This window comes from Folsomia candida, unplaced genomic scaffold (assembly GCF_002217175.1).
Source record: "Folsomia candida strain VU population unplaced genomic scaffold, ASM221717v1 Fcan01_Sc011, whole genome shotgun sequence".
NCBI lineage: Eukaryota > Metazoa > Arthropoda > Collembola > Entomobryomorpha > Isotomidae > Folsomia > Folsomia candida.
In genome coordinates, this window is record NW_019091203.1 from 1,747,433 (window position 1) to 1,766,063 (window position 18,631).

Below are 18,631 nucleotides of genomic sequence, written 5' to 3' on the forward strand. Positions count from 1 at the left end.
CAATATCCAATCCAATGAATGACTGACAATGGAGGTCTCTAAACGTATGCTCACAGATTTGGGCCAAACTAGATCAATCGATCGCAAATATAATTAGTAGGAAATTTTCAAATGGAACTATCTTCCAATGCGCAGGTTTGGCGGAGATATTTGCATCCCAAGCGGGAAAAATGCGCAACAAATTTGGGAAATATAAAATTTGCCAGCCTTGGAGGTGAGTTTTTTCCTCTTTTTGTGCAAATATCTCCGTAAAACGTGAGCATTGGCAAATGGTTCCATTTGCAAATTTCATACTAATTATATTTGCAATCGATTGACGCTAGTTTGCTCCAAATCTTTAACCATACGTTGGGAGACCTCCATTGTGAGTTTATGTAATGCAAACATATCCAAATGAAGGTCCTGGTCATGGACATGAATGCAATTCAATTTTGGTGTATTACAAAGATGTACACTCTTAAAAATAATGGTGCTCTATCAAAAAGTAAATACACTCATAATTCTGAATTCTTTAAAGTGTTCTGAATCCAGAGTAACGTTACCTTAATAAAGAATAAAGCTTAATCTCTCCTTAGTAAAGCTTACTTATAGGTAATTTGGAATTCAGAAAGCGCACTTACTTTACAAAACAGTCACATCATTTTTAAGAGTGTTTGGTTAAGGTACCCAATAGGTAAAGCTGCATAAAGGTTACGCATGTACAAGGTATTTACATGAAAAAGGTCGCCTTATTTTTTAAATGGTTGCCATTATATACAAGAACGGCAAGAATATCAATGAAATTGATATATTTTGTTTGGTTCGCAAAAAATGTTGACTCCGATCCTGATTGTAAACGAGGGAACTTGATCTACATTTAATTTTTTTAATTGATAACATTTTTCAGGTTGGTCTCATTCCTGCAGATTTAACGTATATTTTTTTAAAATTAACAAATTTTTATACATAAATACACCACCTACAAAGAAAAAAAAAGTTCTACAGCATGTGCATGTAAATGTTGGAGGATCAGAATCAGAGTAAAAATGAGCATTGCGGAAGGTCTTCAATATGTTGCGCAATGGTGTCCTTTTAATGCAAATAATAATTGGCATAGGCATGGATTAAAATGACCATGGGCAATTAAGTGATTAATAATCCATGGACTGTTCAAGCGCATGTATAATTTATACATTATAGAAATCTCACTAGTCAGTCAAATAGAGTTTACTTTTTCCGAATTCTACAGAAATGGACAAAACCTCGATGCATATTGTATTCTATAGATTTTTAGCCCGAGTCAGGGCTTATGGAACCGTCATGTCCGTCCGTCCGTCTTTCTGTCTGTCCGGCACGATAGAGCTAAAACGGCTGAACCGATTGACTTGAAATTTTTACCATACGCATATTGGACAAAGTTAGGAAACGAGTTCGAGGATGCGTGAAATCGGTCCAGTGGTTGACCCGTGGGGTTCATCGGAGTGGGTGGGGTATTATGCACCAAAATTTCAAAATTGTCGTAGAAGGCTGAAATTTGGTACAGAGGTTGCTAATGGTTCCTAATGGATAAAAATTACTTCAAGTTGGAAACATTTTCAATTTGAGGGACCCCATAGGGTGACCCATACGGATTTTTCAAAATCATCATATCGAGCTGAAATTTGGTAGAGAGGTTGCTAATGGGTCTTAATGTAGGAACATGATATGAAATTGGTAAAATTTTTATCTGGAGCGACCCTATGGGGTGATCCATACCGATTTTTAGAAATTGCTTTAAAAACATGAAATCCTGCATGGTGGTACTTAATGGCTTCCTACGAAAGAATTTGAAGGAAAAAGTAAGCAAAGTGCAACCAGAGTGACCCTGGAGGCTGACCCATACCGTTTTTAAAATTTAAAATAATTACTAATACTAATTTATAATACTAATTTATAATAAATACTAATTTAAAAGTTGCTATTTCCATCTGAAATTTGGTATGGGGGATAAAAACCACTTCTGGATAGCACACACAGCTTTGGAAGTTCAAGTTGTTAAGGGATTTGATGCCAAATAATAAAAAATGTAACACACATTAAACTGTCCAAATCACGGAGTTTGTGTATTATGTCGGTCAATTCGGAGAAAAATTTAGAACTCTGAATCACCGATTCAGGGACTCTGTCCCTGACTCGGGCTATATGGAGTCTGCACTGTAGGTTTTTTTTGTAAAATCCTACCCAAAATTTCTGTGCGTTTTATTCTGGAGAATCGTTTAAGCATGGTCCTGTCAAGTTTTCTGCAGAAATCGTTCTGAATACAGTTTTTATGCAGAAAACTGGGGCAAATTTATGCATAAATTAGTGTAAATTTGCACTAGGGAGAAGCTTTATAACAAACGTTTAACTTGAGTCATCTCCCATTAAAAGTAAATAAGTGTCGAACGAAGGCTTCGTAAATTGACCACGTCCTACTTGCATGACCCCAACGTAAACACATAATTATTTAGTCAGAAAGCAAGAGGGAGGATTAATTTGTGGTCAAGAGTCGGATGCGAAATAGGTTGGGATTTCCATCCCATTTCGTATTGGGAAACATCTCAAAGTCTTGTCTCAGACCGAATTTGTACATACATTAGCTTTCTTTGTCCAGGATGGATTACACATTTTTTTCTGAGTTTTAACATGTACTCATTTTCTGAAAGTGCACAACTCATTTATTTTTTGTCTCCAAAATTATGAAACGTGCCTAAGACAGCATGGGCTTTGTTTTCCTTAATTGCCTAATTCATGTTCTTCGCAGTTGACGAGAAATTAATTAATTTTACTAGAATACACAATTATGGCCAGATTAGTGCAGAAAATTGCTGTTTTGTTAAGTACATAAAGGCAAAAAAGCCACGTGTGTGTGTACCTTGAGTTGGGTTTACATACGCATGACGTAAAAAGTACATAAAAATGGCTGTATGTATGTATGTATTTCCCACCACGGGGCGTCATTCCTGCCTGGAAATTTGGATACATATTACGAAATATTTGTAAATTTGCAGTCTGTCAGTCTCAGGGAAGAGGTGCTTAACATGATACATAATTATATTCCCACAATCTACCTACTGTACATAAAAAATGCTGAACTTGTGGTGGAAAATGTGCACTAAAATTGCATTTAGCAAATGTTTTTCGCAATGCTATGTTTTTGTTAATGAGCAAATTATATAATGGGGAATAACAAAGTGACGGTGTAGGTAGGTATACTTCGCACAATTTTGTTAAAGTCGGTGAAAAATACATAAGGCGCTTTTAAAAATCTGGATTTACCATTACAAGAAAATACTTGCAAAAACTAGCTGATACATACATATTTTGAAAATGGAAAGCCATTACATTTCTACATCATAATTTCTTAACACGCAAAATTTAAAAATTGATATGTTTGTATTGTTGTATAGCATTTTTCGTTTAGAGTATTGCTAAAAACTTCCGAAAATGCTATCAAGCAATTATTCGCAATAGGCAAGAATACAATAATGAATATGCACGCATGCATTGCAGTTTCCATGGTCAGCATGGTCCATGGTTACATTAATTATGCACATAAAATATCTGTGCTAGTTGCTCAATTCAAGACAGGAATTACGAAAAATTGATGCCACATTTTAATGGTCGCATTTACATACCTCAGGATCTCTGCCACGTCGAAGCTGTTTTAAGAAGAAGTAAAAAAATTGCATGTTACATAAACATCCTTATCATTTCTTGCTGGATAAATTTGCACACAACAATTTACATATATATTTTTCTAGGGAAACGATGACGTCAAACTTCACAGCATTTTGTTGACATTAAAAGTATGTTGACATGCTAAATTTTGCACAATGCACATGAAAAACTCGCATGAGGTTGAATTGCAAAAATATTTACTGGGGCAAGGCAACGTCTACACCGTCATGTTTCGGTCCAGGCACACTCTTAAAAATAATGATAATAAGTACTTTGAGAATTTAATGCCCTCTAAATCAGATAAATTATACTAAATCCAGAGCAAAATTTACTCTTTATCAAGTTAATGCTGCACCTGATTTAGTATTTATAGCTTGCTTAACTTAGAATTCACACTGAATTTACTTTTCAAAATGGTAACACTATTTTTAAGAGTGTCGGAAAAATAATTAGAACTCATCAAAAGCGTGTTTGTTTTGAAGGTAAATGAAGTTATTTGAACGGGAAATGAATCATATTTTTGCGAAGACGTGATTAAGAAAACGCATTCCCAAAAATTCGTAATAAATAATAATAACAAGTTGCGTTGGATTGTGTAAGTATGTTATGTAAAACCCTTGGAACTGGGGATTCCAATTGAGGACAAAAAACTAGTCTTGGAATCAGAACTGACGAGATTTGGGTGTGCAATGAGTGAGAGGTGGTCACGCGATGATGTGTTGATGAGATATGCACAATAACACAGCACAGGTGAGAGTTGTGTATGAACTTGAACTTGCGTACGTGAAGTGTGACAGGGTTTGGCGAAGGAATGTGCAAAAATATGGCGATATGAAGACAGTTATTATTTATTGGCAAAAGGGTTTTTTAAAGTCTCAATTTGTTTTAAATCCATTAAAACCCATTTAAACCCATTAAAAGTGGATTTTAAAATCCACTAGCAATTAAGGTATGCAAAATTCTACAAAAATGTGATTTTACTTAATTTTATGCAACTATGCGACCTTATTGCTTACCTTACATCATCACAAAACATAATTGGCGAAGATATCACAGCGTGCGAAAATCGCAGAAATCACAGCTAAATCACAAATTGTGATTATCACAAGTTAAACCCTGTTGAGTGAAGGTATCTTTTCACCGTATTTGTACATGGATCATAAGTAGGTACATAAATATGTGCAAATACTTTAGTCCGTCTCCATGCAAAAAAATATTTGTTCGTTTGATTTTGCTTAACATATGCAAATTTATGTATGTTGGGTGGCGGAACCCTGTCGGATTTTTCCATTCATTTCTATGACGATTATGTTTTATTTACTGTTGTTATTAAAATGCAACAACCTCTCCACGTACGAGCCCAGTGATAATTTACACCTTCAAGTGAAGACAAGTAGTTCCTGTTCGGGTGATGAGGATATATTTTCCCTTTGAAAATTTAGATTTGTATAAAATTTCTAAAAAAAGTGGGACAAATTTTGCCTGAAATTTAAACTTTCTGGAAAGAGTTTATTTTTTAAAGACTTTGCCAAATTAAGAATAAAATTTATAATGGCGTTACGCGTGAGAAACGGGACCAAGTCATACTTTAAAGGATCCTACATTCTGAAAGATCTCAATATGAGCGTGGCTCGGGGAGAAATGTACTTTTTTCAAATTTGAAATTTCCTAAAAAAAACTTTCAAAAAACATCAGACAAGTAAAATTAATTTATCGTCATTTTATTAATTAATTTATTTAGTTATGGACTCCTCGGTGCGAGTGGGTGCGGGTGAGTTTACGAAAATAAGTTCAAAAATGCATGAAATATTTATGCAAATTATTGCGAATTTTTTGCGCATGCAAAATTTGAAGAGTGAAAAATAAATATTTTTGATTTTTTTTAGAAAGACGACTCTTCTCTCATGCGTCGTCGGCCTGCGACAACTCGACCGTGGTGACCTTATCGTCTTCGGACAACAGAGGAACGGTCACCTGGGTCACTTGTGCGGCTACATGCCACAAGTAAGTGATTTTGTCAAATTAATAGATTAGTAAACTTGCCAAAAAATAGATCGGAAATTAACACGGTTAAAAAATACTTATGTGAAACACGATTTTGGAAAAAAATGAGGCAATTAACGCAGGTCTGGGTAACCCTGCAAAACTATCCGTAAAATCTGTAAACTCAAATATTTTTGCAAAAGTTTAAAAATGTTTCGAAGGAAAATTAGTCTACAAATTTTTACAATTTTGAAAATCAGATCAATCTTAAATTACACCAGTCTTTTCATATTGTAAAACTTATGTATGAAATTATTTTATGAAGGTTACAAGTTAGCAATGACTCCGTGAATTGTGCCAATGGTTCTGAAAATAAGAAAGTGAAACCATTACAAAAATTAGATATTTATGAAAAACTTTGTAAATAAAATTTGTAACAACATTTTTCAGGACATTTCTCTCCTCAACGTGTTAACTATTGACGAAGCGCTGCACCACTTTGGCTTAATTTATGGCATGTCGGAAAAAGCGATAGAAAACAAGATCAAGTTCCTCGCCAGCTTTCTCGACTTGCCAGACTTGTCGAGACAAATTCAGCATTTGAGGTATGCAAATTTAAATCAGAAATGCCACGTGGTCAGTTGGGTAGCTGGAAATTTAAATTTGTTTTAAATTGGCATGTACAGTGGGGGTCAGAAGCGGAGGGTGTCCTTAGCCGTGGTTATGATTCACAATCCTGCCCTCCTCGTTCTCGACGGTAATAAATAATTTGTGTCAATTTACAATTAAGACTAACAAGGGACACTCACGACCTGTTGTTTGAGTCCAGGGTACCCACTATGTTTTTTAGAATCTACTAGGACCCCAGATGAAGGATTCATTCTTATTTCCGTGTAAAAGTCATATTTAGCGTCGTACCGTGGCGCCAAATTCGCCAAATTTCAATGTTTTTATTTTTGAAACCGCCATAACTTTTGAAATCCTGGGCGGATTTTCAAAATTTTTTGCAAAAATCATGACAAGGAGTTCAACTTTCGTATCCCATGAAATTTTTTCCAAAATTTTTGCTTTTAAATTTTCGCAAAATTTCGTAATTTTCTTAGAAATGAGGGTTCGTCGGAAAAATGCTAGAAATATTTCAAAAATTAGAAATTTTTTATTTTTATTTTTTTCTCATAAATTTGGACTTGTGTGATCATTTTAAGCATAAAAATTTGAAAATCCTACATAATCTGCAAAAGTTATGAGGGTTTGAAATTGGTCGAAAATGCAAATTTTTAAGTTTGGCGCCACGGCACGGCGCCAAATATGAGTTTTACACGGAAATATGAATGAATCCTTCATCTGGGGTCCTAGTAGATTCTAAAAAACATGGTGGGTATCCTGGACTCAAACGACAGGTCGTGAGTGTCCCTTGTAAGATGATGTAACTTAATGATGACCCCATTTTAGAGCCAACAGTCGGCCTGGATCCTCTGTTACGACAAAGGTATGAAATTTAATGAATGTTTTGTAAGATGATTATTTATGTATGAATCAAATTTTTAGAATTTGGGAACATTTATTCGAAATTTCACGCACGCGAGGGACCACCATTATAATTTCGACGCATTATATCGAAGAGTGCAAGCGGTGTGACAAGGTAGGTCAAATTTTATTATTGTTGGTAAATTTCAATTTTTATGGTAAAGCTATTTTTGAAGATTTTCTAATTTTAGCTTGAAAATCCTTTGTCATGAATAAACAAATATATACATTAAAAAATTGAATAACTTATTTCGAAATTGCGTTCACATTTCAGTTGAGTTATTCATTAAGAGTTCTACGTATGATGATAAAATTTAGAAAATTGAAAGTTCATTTTCAAAATTGTAATCTCTAATTAAATTTGTACCGTTGTCTTACTCAGGTTGGTTTTATGCGGTGCGGTCAACTTCTCGCGGAAGACACGCCCACCGCCCTTCTCACAATGTATGGCGAGACCTCCCTGGAAGGCGTGGCCCTTCACCTCTGCCGCCAGCATGAGACGCGTCCCTCCATCTCCGCCAACCCAGACGTCCTTAACGCCAAACCGCTTTCCATAGATCCCGACAAGATCATCGAGGACGAAGAGACGGGCGTCGTGAAGGCGAAATTGTACCGGAAGTTGTCCATCACCCTGCATGACAACGTCGTCCTCTCGCCCGTCAATGTACAAACGAACCATAAATCCGTCGTAAAAGCGCTCGTGCTTAAGGCGTGGCGGAGGAGAAAGCGGGACTGGAGGTAGGTGCCTCACACTCTTAAAAATATGTAGTGTTACCCTTTTTAACGGTAAATGCACTATGAATTTTAAACATATAAATTAAGGTTGCATAAAATGACGATTATAGATTTTAATCACACTCTGCCTCTATATTTTTAATAAAAATTAAAAAAAAAATGGCATGAAGCTTAGGAGTTTTGAGACAAATGTAGCTTTTGCTACTATAAAGCTATGCTAATTTTTTCTGGTACTACATGCAAAGCTATGGATTTGGAAAATCTAGGGAATTAAAGTAAGAGGAGATTTATTGTGAGAAAGTTGAACGTATTTTAAAAATTTGCATATTTACGTACGTACGATTAGATGATGTAACTAATTTTGAAGAAGAATTGTCTTTATTGTTGGTGGCAAATTTTTTTGTAAAATTTCTAGCCCATCAGACATATTGCTTATCAATTTTCAGAAACTTCTATTTTTCTTGGAAAGTAGATTTTTCTTTAAATTGAACTGAAAATACAAATTGTTTTTAATCCGTTTGTCTATACATTTAGACTCGTATTTGCCGAACTCCTCATGCCGATCGTGGTCCTGATTGTGCTGCAAAACGTGGTGGGTTTGGAGCCGAGAAATATTGGAGTTTCGTTAGTCACAGGGAACCCAAATTTAACAAATAATGCCCAACTCGAGAAATACTGTGAGGGAAGAGATGTACAAAGGAGTAATGGTTCAAGTCGATGTTTCGAAAATTTGGGAATCTGTGATTTCGTCGGGAATTTCAAACCTTACGAGTTCAACTGGGTAAGTATCAAATTTAATGGGTGCAAATTTAATAACCCAATAAAATTTGGTTTTATCCCAAGAATAAGAGTTAATAACTCAAACAATGATAAAAAGTCCGACAAAGCTATTTATTTCATATGCAAATAGCTTCATAAAAGTGCCCAAAAAAATAATTAAATTACCAAAAAAGAAATAATTCAGTTGGCTAACCAAAATTATTATTATCCGAAATATTATTTTTAGTTGGGGTAAATTACAATTTTGTTGAGGGTATAAAATATTCCCAAATTTAATTATTTCCTGAAAACGATTCATCCCATATTTGGGTTTGAATTACTAATGACGCACTATTCAGAATTAACTAGATCATTTAGAATAATTAAGTTTGAATTTTACTTAAAAATAAGGTTCATAAAATCTAAAAAAAAATATGTATGTTTTTTTTTCAGATGACCACAGATTCTTGGGAGAACGGGTTGTACAACATTCGTGCTGGAAAATCAGTAGCATTAGTGGAGTTCCCGCATAATTACACGAACCACATGAGGAACCGGATACTCGAGAGAAATTACGTTTCGAACGAAACCATTGATGGAACCACGATCTCAATCGCGATGGATCAGTCAAGTAAGCATTTCCACAAAAGAATTTAAAAAGTATGAAAATGTACAAACACTAGCGTATAAGCCCGTCTCCCGCCGGGCAAGAGCGTATTTGATTTTCGTGAAAATTAAGTCGAATTGTTCATAATTCCAGCGAATCATTTTTTTACTATAAAATTAGCTACAAATGCCTGTTGGCGAGGGAAGTGAAACTTTCTCAATTTTTACTTCCGTCACGGAAAATTACTTTCACTTCCGTTGCAGACAAACATTTCCAGCTTATAATATAGATAACTCGAAGATTGGGCTGAATTATGATTGTACTAGAGTTTATGGATGTGCCGTCATGACATATCAGAAATAAACCAAATATGACATGTTCAAATCGTCATATTTATATGTTTAATTTGTCCGTGACATTGGAATTGTGACAAATTGGATGGTCAAATTAGCAAATATGACATGTACATATGACAAATTAGGCAAACATGACACGGACAACTCCATCCTTGCCAGAATTAGGAACAACTATTAATGTAACATCGTTTAACAGATATTATAACTGCCACCTGGATAAAGCAATTAATTGTGACCAACTACTTAAAATACATTGGCGCCATGGCAACGTCATGCGGTGGCAGTGAAGAATCTGTCCAGCCACCACTTTACGTGAGTATAAAGCTAATCCAGCTTCTAAAAAAAGTGTCAAATTTTTTATGACCGATTTTTTTCTTTTATGTTTTGCAGTTCCACGCGATCTATGGGGGTTTGGGGATTGAAAGCATTATTCGATTTTCCGAGCCCGCTATGCTAGTCGTGTAAGTTTATTTAAATAAATTTGGGCATATTTAGCGTTCCTTAACATTGCTGTAGTTTTCGCGAAACTCGGTTGTGCAAAAATTTGCAAGGAACCATTTGCAGTAAATAAGGGCAATAAAGTAGTTTCCTATCCTGATTTTGATCTGTATTTAGTAAATGCAAGAAGCTAAACACAGATAATTCTCCCCTTCGCTAGATGGCGGGAATTTCTTGCACATTTTCGCATTTTTTTGCACCTCGCAATTTTTTTGCATTATTTTCTATTATTTTCAAACCTGCATCCTTTTTGTGAAATACTGTAAAATATTTAACATTTACCGGTTTCGACAGGTTAATGATGTTCCTATCGCAGTCGGGCGGTATAGTATGGATCGTGGATCGCTCAGAAGGTTTGGAAGATCGCGATTACGCGGCCGGTGTGACGCTGCGGCATCGCATCGCGGCCTCCTTGCTGACCGACTCGACCAAGATTGTCATCCAACTCATCGTCTTCGTCACTTTGCTCACGGCGGTGTACGGGATGCGGGTCAAGGGGTCGTGGGTGCTCATGTTAGCGCTCGTTTTCCTAGCGTCCGTTGAAGGACTAGCGATCGGTAATAAATATGAAATAGATAAATTATTAAGTAAAATTTTTGCTCACAAATGTTTGGAGAAATATTTTTCTAAAAACTTCTTTAACAAAGTGTGAAATATGTTTTTTTTATAATTTTTATGCAGGTTGGATGATCGGAACGTTGCGGGATACAGCGCTCGAAGCGATCATTATAGTTCTTTGGATTTTCATTACGCAGGCGTCCGCGTCAGGTGGGTAGATTTTATTTTTTATACATACACACTCTTAAAGATTTTGTGACAGATTTTAAAAGTAAATGCACTCTGAATTCGATATTAAGTAAGCAATACAAAATCAAGAGTAACGTTAACTCGATTAGGAGCAAAATTTACCCTGAATTTAGTATCCGGATTTACTTAATATAAAATTCAGGGTGCATTTACGTTTCAAATTAAGTGTTAGAATTATTTTTAAGAGTGCATTCAAGTCCAGGTAAATGGACAAATTGGCACGAAGGATAATCATGTTTGGAATTTTGCAGGTCTGTTTTTTCCCTTGGAGTGGTCGCCAGACTATTTCCGCCAGTATTTTAGCCACTGGTTGCCCTCCACCTACCCGAACGACGCACTAAGGTCGATCGCATCGAGGGGGTGGGGATTAGACAACTTTTATGTGACGAGAGGTTTCGTCACTTCTCTGGGATGGACCTTAGTCTGCGTTTTGATCGTGTTACTGGTGGAAAGTCGGAAACACAAGTAGATGGAAGTACGGGCTACTTTTTAATTTGGCCGGAACTATGAAGTGTTTGGATGCTGTAGAAGACTGATTAGTTGCCGGCAACATTTTCCTTATTTATTTGTACAAATGTGTAATTTTCGTATGTATATATAGTTTACGATGGATAATTTGCATTATTAAAAATAGTTGTACCCTTTTCTAAGGTAAATGCAGTATTATTATTATTTACTTAATCTGGTACTATTCCCGAGGAAATAAGCTGGCGAGTATTCGGAGTGCATATATTTTTAAAAAGGGAATTTAATTACCTACATGCAATTTACAATTGTTAAAAGGCTGTTTTATCGAGAGGATGATTCCTATTAAATTGTAATTTATTAAATCTACACTTTGTAGTAGAGTTTGTGAAATGTGCAGCTTGTACTGCTAAATCGAAAATGCAAATGTAAATTCGCTTCGCAATCATACAGACATATATTTACATAAGTACTATTCACAAAATACGGAGTAAGAACCACACTATTTATCTATGTATTACTTTCCATTTAAATAAATATAGTTCTATTTATTGCTAACAATACAACTCACTTGATCCTAAAAATGAATCAGTGAATAACTCAAACCTCAACGAAGTTTTATTAATAAGTAAATGTTTATGTAACATAAGTATTTAAGTAGTTACAAATAAATCAGTATGTACGTAAACATTTACACGAAACACGTCCCTTAGTATATAGTTGGCTGGATTTACACATAAAAAACTGTAAACATTTTAACCTAAAATTAGCATATTTACATACATACAAACTGAAAGAATTGCATGCATTTTCCTACTATTGAAAGAAACTCGTCCAAAGCCAGAAACAAATTCTGGTAAGGGTACGTACATACATACATAAATATTTATGTACACACACAAATATCAAATAGTATAGTAAGTACATAAACATGTGCGCACACTCTTAAAAAAACATGTCACCCTTTTGATAAACGAATGCACCCTGAATTATAAATTAAATTAAGTAATTGTACAAATCAAAATTTAAATTTATCACTCATTAAGCTAACTTTTCATACTTTGGATTTAGTATGAATATGTAGTTTATTTAATTTGTAATTTAGAATGCACTTACATTTTAGAAAGGTAACCTTATTTTTTAAGAGAGCATGAATTCACAATCTTTTATGTAGTTTTTAGCAACTGATCTTACCATGGTGGTGAATCAAGGAAAGAGAAACAAAAAATGAGGACAAATATCTACAACTTTATTGTGCAACATGACCATTTGAAGAGTTTTGTTAAGGGGAGTTGATCATTCTTATTTTTCATCTCACTAAATATTGACACTGTGTGCTTGCGTTTAAGCATTTTAGCAATTTCAACGTTTATTATCTTTAAATATTGTAATGTAAAAGAAAAAGAAATTTGAAGAGGAAATTGATGTGATAAAATAAATCAAAATTTACAGAGTGCCATGATTTCCGCGATATTATATTACTGTATTATTCCATTATTCGTATCATGGGTAGGAATCCGATATGGGTCTCAAATTTACAAGAAACGAGAGGAAAAACGAATTCAGTAAGTAGTTACAAAAAATTAAAACATTTCATAAATTTTAAAATGATACGTATCTATAAGAAATAAATTACTGTAATGCAATTTAAATTTAAAAAAATTATAAATAACAAGAAATAATACAGAGCGTGTTTCAAGATACAAAACTCACTTTTGTTTATTTTTCTACAGCTTTATTTTTCGTTTGTGAATTTTGTCAATTCCTTTAATGTGTAGCCCATTGGTTTGTCTATCGAGGTGCAATCCCTTTTTCCATGTCATTACCAAGTATGACACTTTTTTGAAGTGATTTTGTTGCACCCGCCCGTGAAATGTTTTCCAAAACCCATTTAGCGCCCGAGCCGTCAACTTGAAAATCTCTGGTTCAACTACTCAAATCCAAAATAATTAATCTGAATAATGTCAGGCGACTCATCAAGAGTAATTGCAGTTTACAATTTATTTCTGGAAAATAATTTTTTATACAGTTATCGCGAAGTTACTTCGAAAAACTTAATGTAAGACGGTTTGGGGGCGTACACTGGGTCCTCCTCCGCGTTAGTCTATTTAGGTCAGAGTGATTGACCATAAAAACTATTGCCTGACACACCCCCAACATTTTGCATACTTTTCTTTGATGACGGATTTTCCTTATTGATAAAATTTGCAATATAGTACAACTCATCCTCGATCCTGGCTGATCTTGGACTCCACTTTAATGGATGTGGAACTCCAGCCAATGATCCCTGCCTCTTTATGCTAGTGTTATTTAATACACTGAAAATATGGCTTCGACTGACATTGAATTCAGTTGTCGCCAGTTTCTTAACAATTTTTTATGATACAATTCATCTTTGGAAAACTCTTTTCCGGCTACCTCGCACTCCGTGGGGGTTAGTGGGGGCATGTTGCTGCACAGAACTAAGAGGTATTTTGAAAAATGTTCCTTGACTATCTGGGTACGACACATGCAAATTTCAATAATCCCAGGTCTCTCTAACAATTGTTATATCAAAAAATAAAGTGAGTTTTGTATCTTGAAACACGCTCTGTAGAAGCAATAAAATAAAATAAAATGATAGTGGTATTCACGTCAAATTGTTAAAAGCCGTAAACCTCGCTTATTTTCGTAACTTCGCAATGTTTCGTAGATTTGCGATGCTGTAACGAATCAAAAATTTTCATTCAAAATTCTTCAGTTTTTTAAGAAAAATGCGACACAAAAATAAATCTATGCATTTATTACCGTCGTAAACGATTTTTCGTAAAAAAAAGTATAGCGAATTTTCACTTTTCATCCCATTTTCAGTTTCATAATTTTCATTTCTGTAATAAATACAACTGATTTCGCAAACATTGCAAAGTTTCGATGGTGTGTTATGAAACGAGATTTTGCAAAGTTGACGTGAATAATTACACAGAATATCTGTTTACGTATGAAATGTTGCAGAGATTTGTACGCGAAGACGCCCAAAGATTTGGTAATTCTTCACTGTTTTCCCATGACGTCGCTCCCTCTGGGGACTTGTATTCCTTGGGATCTTAAAATTGAGCTGTTTTGTCGCATGGGGAAAATAAAGTATCAGGTAATTTCTGCATGAATAAATATGTATTTGCATATTCACAAATTTCCTAAAAATGTGGATTTCGTTTAATAGAAAGACACAAATCATCCCTTCGGAGTGAAATCCAAGACGCCATGGATCTCAATAAATGGGGCACATGTATCAGACTCTCACTTGATTTTACAGTTTCTGAAAAAGTTCGAAATTCAATGACTACAGTTATGAAAAAATTTTGATATTTATTTTTAAAATTTCAGAAAATTTGACGTGAATTTCCCCAATAATTATACAAAAGAAGAACTTTCCACGGCACGGGCGGTTCGGGTCATGCTGGAAGAACGGTGGTACTGGTATGTGAATAGCGGCCAAAATTTTGAAATTTTCAAAAAATTATGTTTATTCGACCGGATAATATCTCGACCACTTTTTACACCACTTTTGCCTACGTTTGAATCCTAACCGTCTTCAGTCTCACTTTAGTTGGCAGCCTAAGTGGATTGAACTCCCAGAACTGACCGCATATACGATACGCCTTGGCACAATATCTAATCTGACTTTGCCTCCTCGGAATAATCTCAAGAGTTGGTTGAGTCAAGAGAAGAGATACAAACATACTTTTTATGACGAGATAGATAATAATAAGTGATTGTTTTACCATTTACGACACGTGATCTTATCAAAAATACGCCGATTAACAAGTTATCATTGACGTTTTATCTAAGAAAAAGGTTTACCTAATTATAAAATGGATCTTATCCAATCGGATTATTCAACCTTTTAGTATCCATAACATCCGATCCGACCGGATAATTCGACTAGTTAATATAACATTCGATCCGATCCGATCCGACCCATGATACATGTGGTAAATGGCCGGATAAAAAAAATTAGACCGGATCTGTATCTAAGCCTTAAATTTACATTAAATAATTAATTAATTTATATTAATTTATATTTAATTAATTAATTAATTTAATTTATATTATAAAAATATGTATATATGCAGGGCCATGCCACTATGGCGCTTCATTCGTCCCGATGGTTGGACCCAGTTTGCCAAAGATTTTGGAAGAGTTGGTTCATTCACCTGGCCAATTCCGTTACGACTTGTGCGATTGTATTGGAAACGGATTTTAAGCAATGAAGTTAATGCGCATGGAATCGGGCGTCACTCGAGGGAAGAAAGGGATGCAATGTTTTTGGGAGATTTGCAAACCGTGTCGGATATTCTGGGAGAAAAAAAATACATTTTGGGGAATGAACCCTGTGAAGAGGATTGTGCTATATTTGGTCAAATTGCCCAAGCCGTGTGGGGTCTGCCGGATTCGCCATATTCTAACTTTATAAATGGTAGGTATTTAAGGCTTAAATAGTAATCAGGACGGGTTTCCACGTAAAAAAGTTTAGCAAAAACCGGCAAGAGACTTAAAGATACTTCGTCCACTTAATTTACGTAATTTTTGAATTTTATTTTTTTCAGAAAAAGCATCAAATTTGAAAGCTTATTGTGAAAGGATCAGAAGTCAATACTGGGCTGACGAATGGGCTTTCGAGTACTAAAGTTGACAAGTAAATATTATCAATCCTTTTATATATATGTACATTCATTGATATTACATTTATTGTGAGTATTTTACTGTTAAAGCACCAAATTATTAAATACAACACTATGAGGACTTTCAAGAGTTTCAATACATTTATTTCCTCAAATTCATGCGAAACATATGTATCGAATTTTAAGAATACTTAGCTTTAGATTTGTTTATCAAATCCCAAAATTGAGACAAAATATCTCACACGTTACACAAATAAGTATATTTTGGAAAATAAAGAACACACATTTTAAAATAATTTTTAAAAGTAAGTGTACTCTGAATTGTATGTCAAGCACATAAATTACATCTGTACATAGTAAATCAAGAGTATCGTTTGGCAAGGAGGGCTCTAGATTTAGTACATATGGTTTACGTATGTAATACTGGATTGATAGTGTGCTTACTTTTCAACAGAATAACATTATTTTTAAGAAAGTGCTATACCAGCCCTAATGTTGATTAATGTTTCGCATTTTTGCTGAACCACTCCACAGCCTCGTCAATGCTGACTTTTCCATCCTTCGCGGTGTCCGCTTCCTCCACAAACTTTTCATAGTCTACTTTTGGAAAGGCGGGATCATGCGCTAACATAAGTTCGACAATCGCTTTAAAATCGACTTCATCAATGACCCCGTCTTTGTTGAGGTCAAGAGCTTCGATATGCGTGCGCATGAGTTCCTTCGTATCATCCACGACCCCCAAGGAATTTATGGCGATGTCGAGATCCAACTTCCCGTTGTGAACTTCATTAAGAAATTTTTCATATGCGACCATCTGCTCAGCGGTGTACGTATAGCCAATGCTGTCCAGGAAGCCGGCCAAATCGGCGAAGTCGATTTTGTTATCGGCAAAAGTCGGCATTTTTTTCATGGCGGTTTCTACCTCTTCTCGGTCATACTTTCGGTTGTGAGACATCTGAAAGACAAGAAATATGTAAAGTGAAAGTAAGAGAAACGAGGAGTTTTTTTCTGGAAAATTAAGTTTCTGTCGTGCAAAAAAAATCGGTTGGAGAAATTTCTGCAAGAAATTGTTCGTTTTGCAGACGTTATAGGGTGGTAGAAACGCAAGATATCAGCGTCGTTTCACGGATAATTACTAGAATTAACTGTATTGCAATTATTTAAACAACGTAGGTAACTAGTGCAGGTAATTTAAAATTTGCACGAGAAAAAATCTCGAGCAAAAAAAATTACTCAAAGTTGTGTTTTCAAGAAGACAACTTTTTGTGCAAAATTTACTTGAAAATGGATAAAATTTACTAAAAGTTTAGCGAATTTAATACAGTATAAAATAAATTTTTTAACCATTTCAAGTAATTTTCCTACATCCCGTGCAAAATGCTTATTCTTTTTACATATATAGCTTGATGAGAAGTATGAGACAAATATTTGCATCTTTCAGGAGCAAGGTAAACATGTAGACGCTAATTTGTCACAAAACTGTATTTATTTTAAGTACTTATCTCCATGCAAAGACATGAAAAGTTTAAATACCGTGTTTGCTAAAGGTTTGATGCGTCGCCTTATTGAAAAAGATGTCAAAAAAGTAATAAATAGTCTTCCTCTTTCCAAGACTTCAAATTTTATTTAACCAAAGAAACAACAATGCACACACTGCAAACACTCAGCCACGACTGAAGAATTATTCATTATCATAAAACTATTTATCCAATAATTATTTAAATGTACAGACTTCATTAAGTTCAACCTTGGCCATCAAATATTTATTGCATTATGAATCCAGTTTTTAGTGGAGAACGTGATTGATTATTCAGTAAAAAAAAGCTTATTAAGATTTAATGTGCATACAATGAATATTTACTTTGGGATGGATAATCAGTAAACTATTGAGGTGAGCAAGTCAGGGTCAACGTGACAATTATGCGAGATTGGCTTTGCCATAAATCATTACAAACTTGCTCCTCACTTTTGCTCACGTTTTATGAAGTTCCATATATCGTGGCAAATAAATATGTAAGTACATACAGACATACAAATGTTTAGAGGGTTGGAATCATGTATCTATGTATGTCATCTATGTATGTACATATGTATTACAAATTGAATTAAAGAATTTATACATTAAATAAACTACACCGATGCTTTTTCCCATTGAGTTATGTTTTTTTCGTCCATGCACATTTATATACCAATATGCTGATGGTCACAGGTTAGTTCAGTATGCTAAAAAGTGTAAAAAATCACCGCAATAGTTAGACATACTTATCTACATATTTACATACGTACATATGTGTGTATACATATTAGTAAAAATCTACACTGCAAAAAATCCAGCGATGTCGCTCACCGTGGGGTGTGTATGTAAATATAAGTATACACCGGTCCGGCATGTTTGTCATCTCGTAGTAATAATATTACTAGTGGTGCCAGTTTTGCGTAAATCTGAAGATAAGGTTATGTTGCATATTGATGTAGATTCCACCAACGAAATACTTTACTTTCTCATTGCTCCCAACCGCACAACGAACTGTTTATGATCTATCATATGCATTTAA

At 34.7% G+C, this 18,631-nt stretch overlaps 3 protein-coding genes across 3 annotated transcripts; 2 read left to right on the plus strand and 1 right to left on the minus strand.

The window, feature by feature from the left end:
* The first annotated feature begins 5,050 nt into the window (after positions 1-5,050).
* LOC110855148 (ABC transporter G family member 23) lies at positions 5,051-12,116 on the plus strand. The gene is made up of 15 exons (XM_022103569.2): positions 5,051-5,321; positions 5,420-5,449; positions 5,565-5,682; positions 6,112-6,266; positions 6,348-6,418; positions 7,114-7,150; positions 7,210-7,303; positions 7,571-7,926; positions 8,458-8,704; positions 9,136-9,313; positions 9,842-9,957; positions 10,036-10,106; positions 10,438-10,700; positions 10,825-10,911; positions 11,202-12,116. Exons 1-15 carry the CDS (start codon positions 5,230-5,232, stop codon positions 11,417-11,419), a joined length of 2,133 nt encoding a protein of 710 aa, XP_021959261.2. The 5' UTR covers positions 5,051-5,229; the 3' UTR covers positions 11,420-12,116.
* A 410-nt stretch (positions 12,117-12,526) lies between these two features.
* LOC110854953 (failed axon connections homolog) lies at positions 12,527-16,204 on the plus strand. The gene is made up of 6 exons (XM_022103380.2): positions 12,527-12,980; positions 14,407-14,542; positions 14,615-14,718; positions 14,779-14,871; positions 15,528-15,871; positions 16,002-16,204. The coding sequence occupies exons 1-6, from the start codon at positions 12,874-12,876 to the stop codon at positions 16,079-16,081; spliced, it is 864 nt and encodes a 287-aa protein (XP_021959072.1). The 5' UTR covers positions 12,527-12,873; the 3' UTR covers positions 16,082-16,204.
* On the minus strand, positions 16,199-17,766 carry LOC110854954 (probable calcium-binding protein CML20). Its single transcript, XM_022103381.2, has 2 exons — positions 17,610-17,766; positions 16,199-17,031 (listed from the first exon to the last, which is right to left on the minus strand). The coding sequence occupies exon 2, from the start codon at positions 17,029-17,031 to the stop codon at positions 16,576-16,578; it is 456 nt and encodes a 151-aa protein (XP_021959073.1). The 5' UTR covers positions 17,610-17,766; the 3' UTR covers positions 16,199-16,575.
* Between the last annotated feature and the right edge of the window lie 865 nt (positions 17,767-18,631).

Coding starts and splice junctions, on each gene's coding strand:
- LOC110854953 (XM_022103380.2), top strand. CDS start 12,874: ATGATTTCCGCGATATTATATTACTGTATTATTCCATTATTCGTATCA. Junction 12,981..14,406: donor CGAGAGGAAAAACGAATTCA/GTAAGTAGTTAC, acceptor GAAATGTTGCAG/AGATTTGTACGCGAAGACGC. Junction 14,719..14,778: donor ATTTTACAGTTTCTGAAAAA/GTTCGAAATTCA, acceptor TTAAAATTTCAG/AAAATTTGACGTGAATTTCC.
- LOC110855148 (XM_022103569.2), top strand. CDS start 5,230: ATGGCGTTACGCGTGAGAAACGGGACCAAGTCATACTTTAAAGGATCC. Junction 10,107..10,437: donor GAGCCCGCTATGCTAGTCGT/GTAAGTTTATTT, acceptor CGGTTTCGACAG/GTTAATGATGTTCCTATCGC. Junction 10,701..10,824: donor CGTTGAAGGACTAGCGATCG/GTAATAAATATG, acceptor ATTTTTATGCAG/GTTGGATGATCGGAACGTTG.
- LOC110854954 (XM_022103381.2), bottom strand. CDS start 17,031: ATGTCTCACAACCGAAAGTATGACCGAGAAGAGGTAGAAACCGCCATG.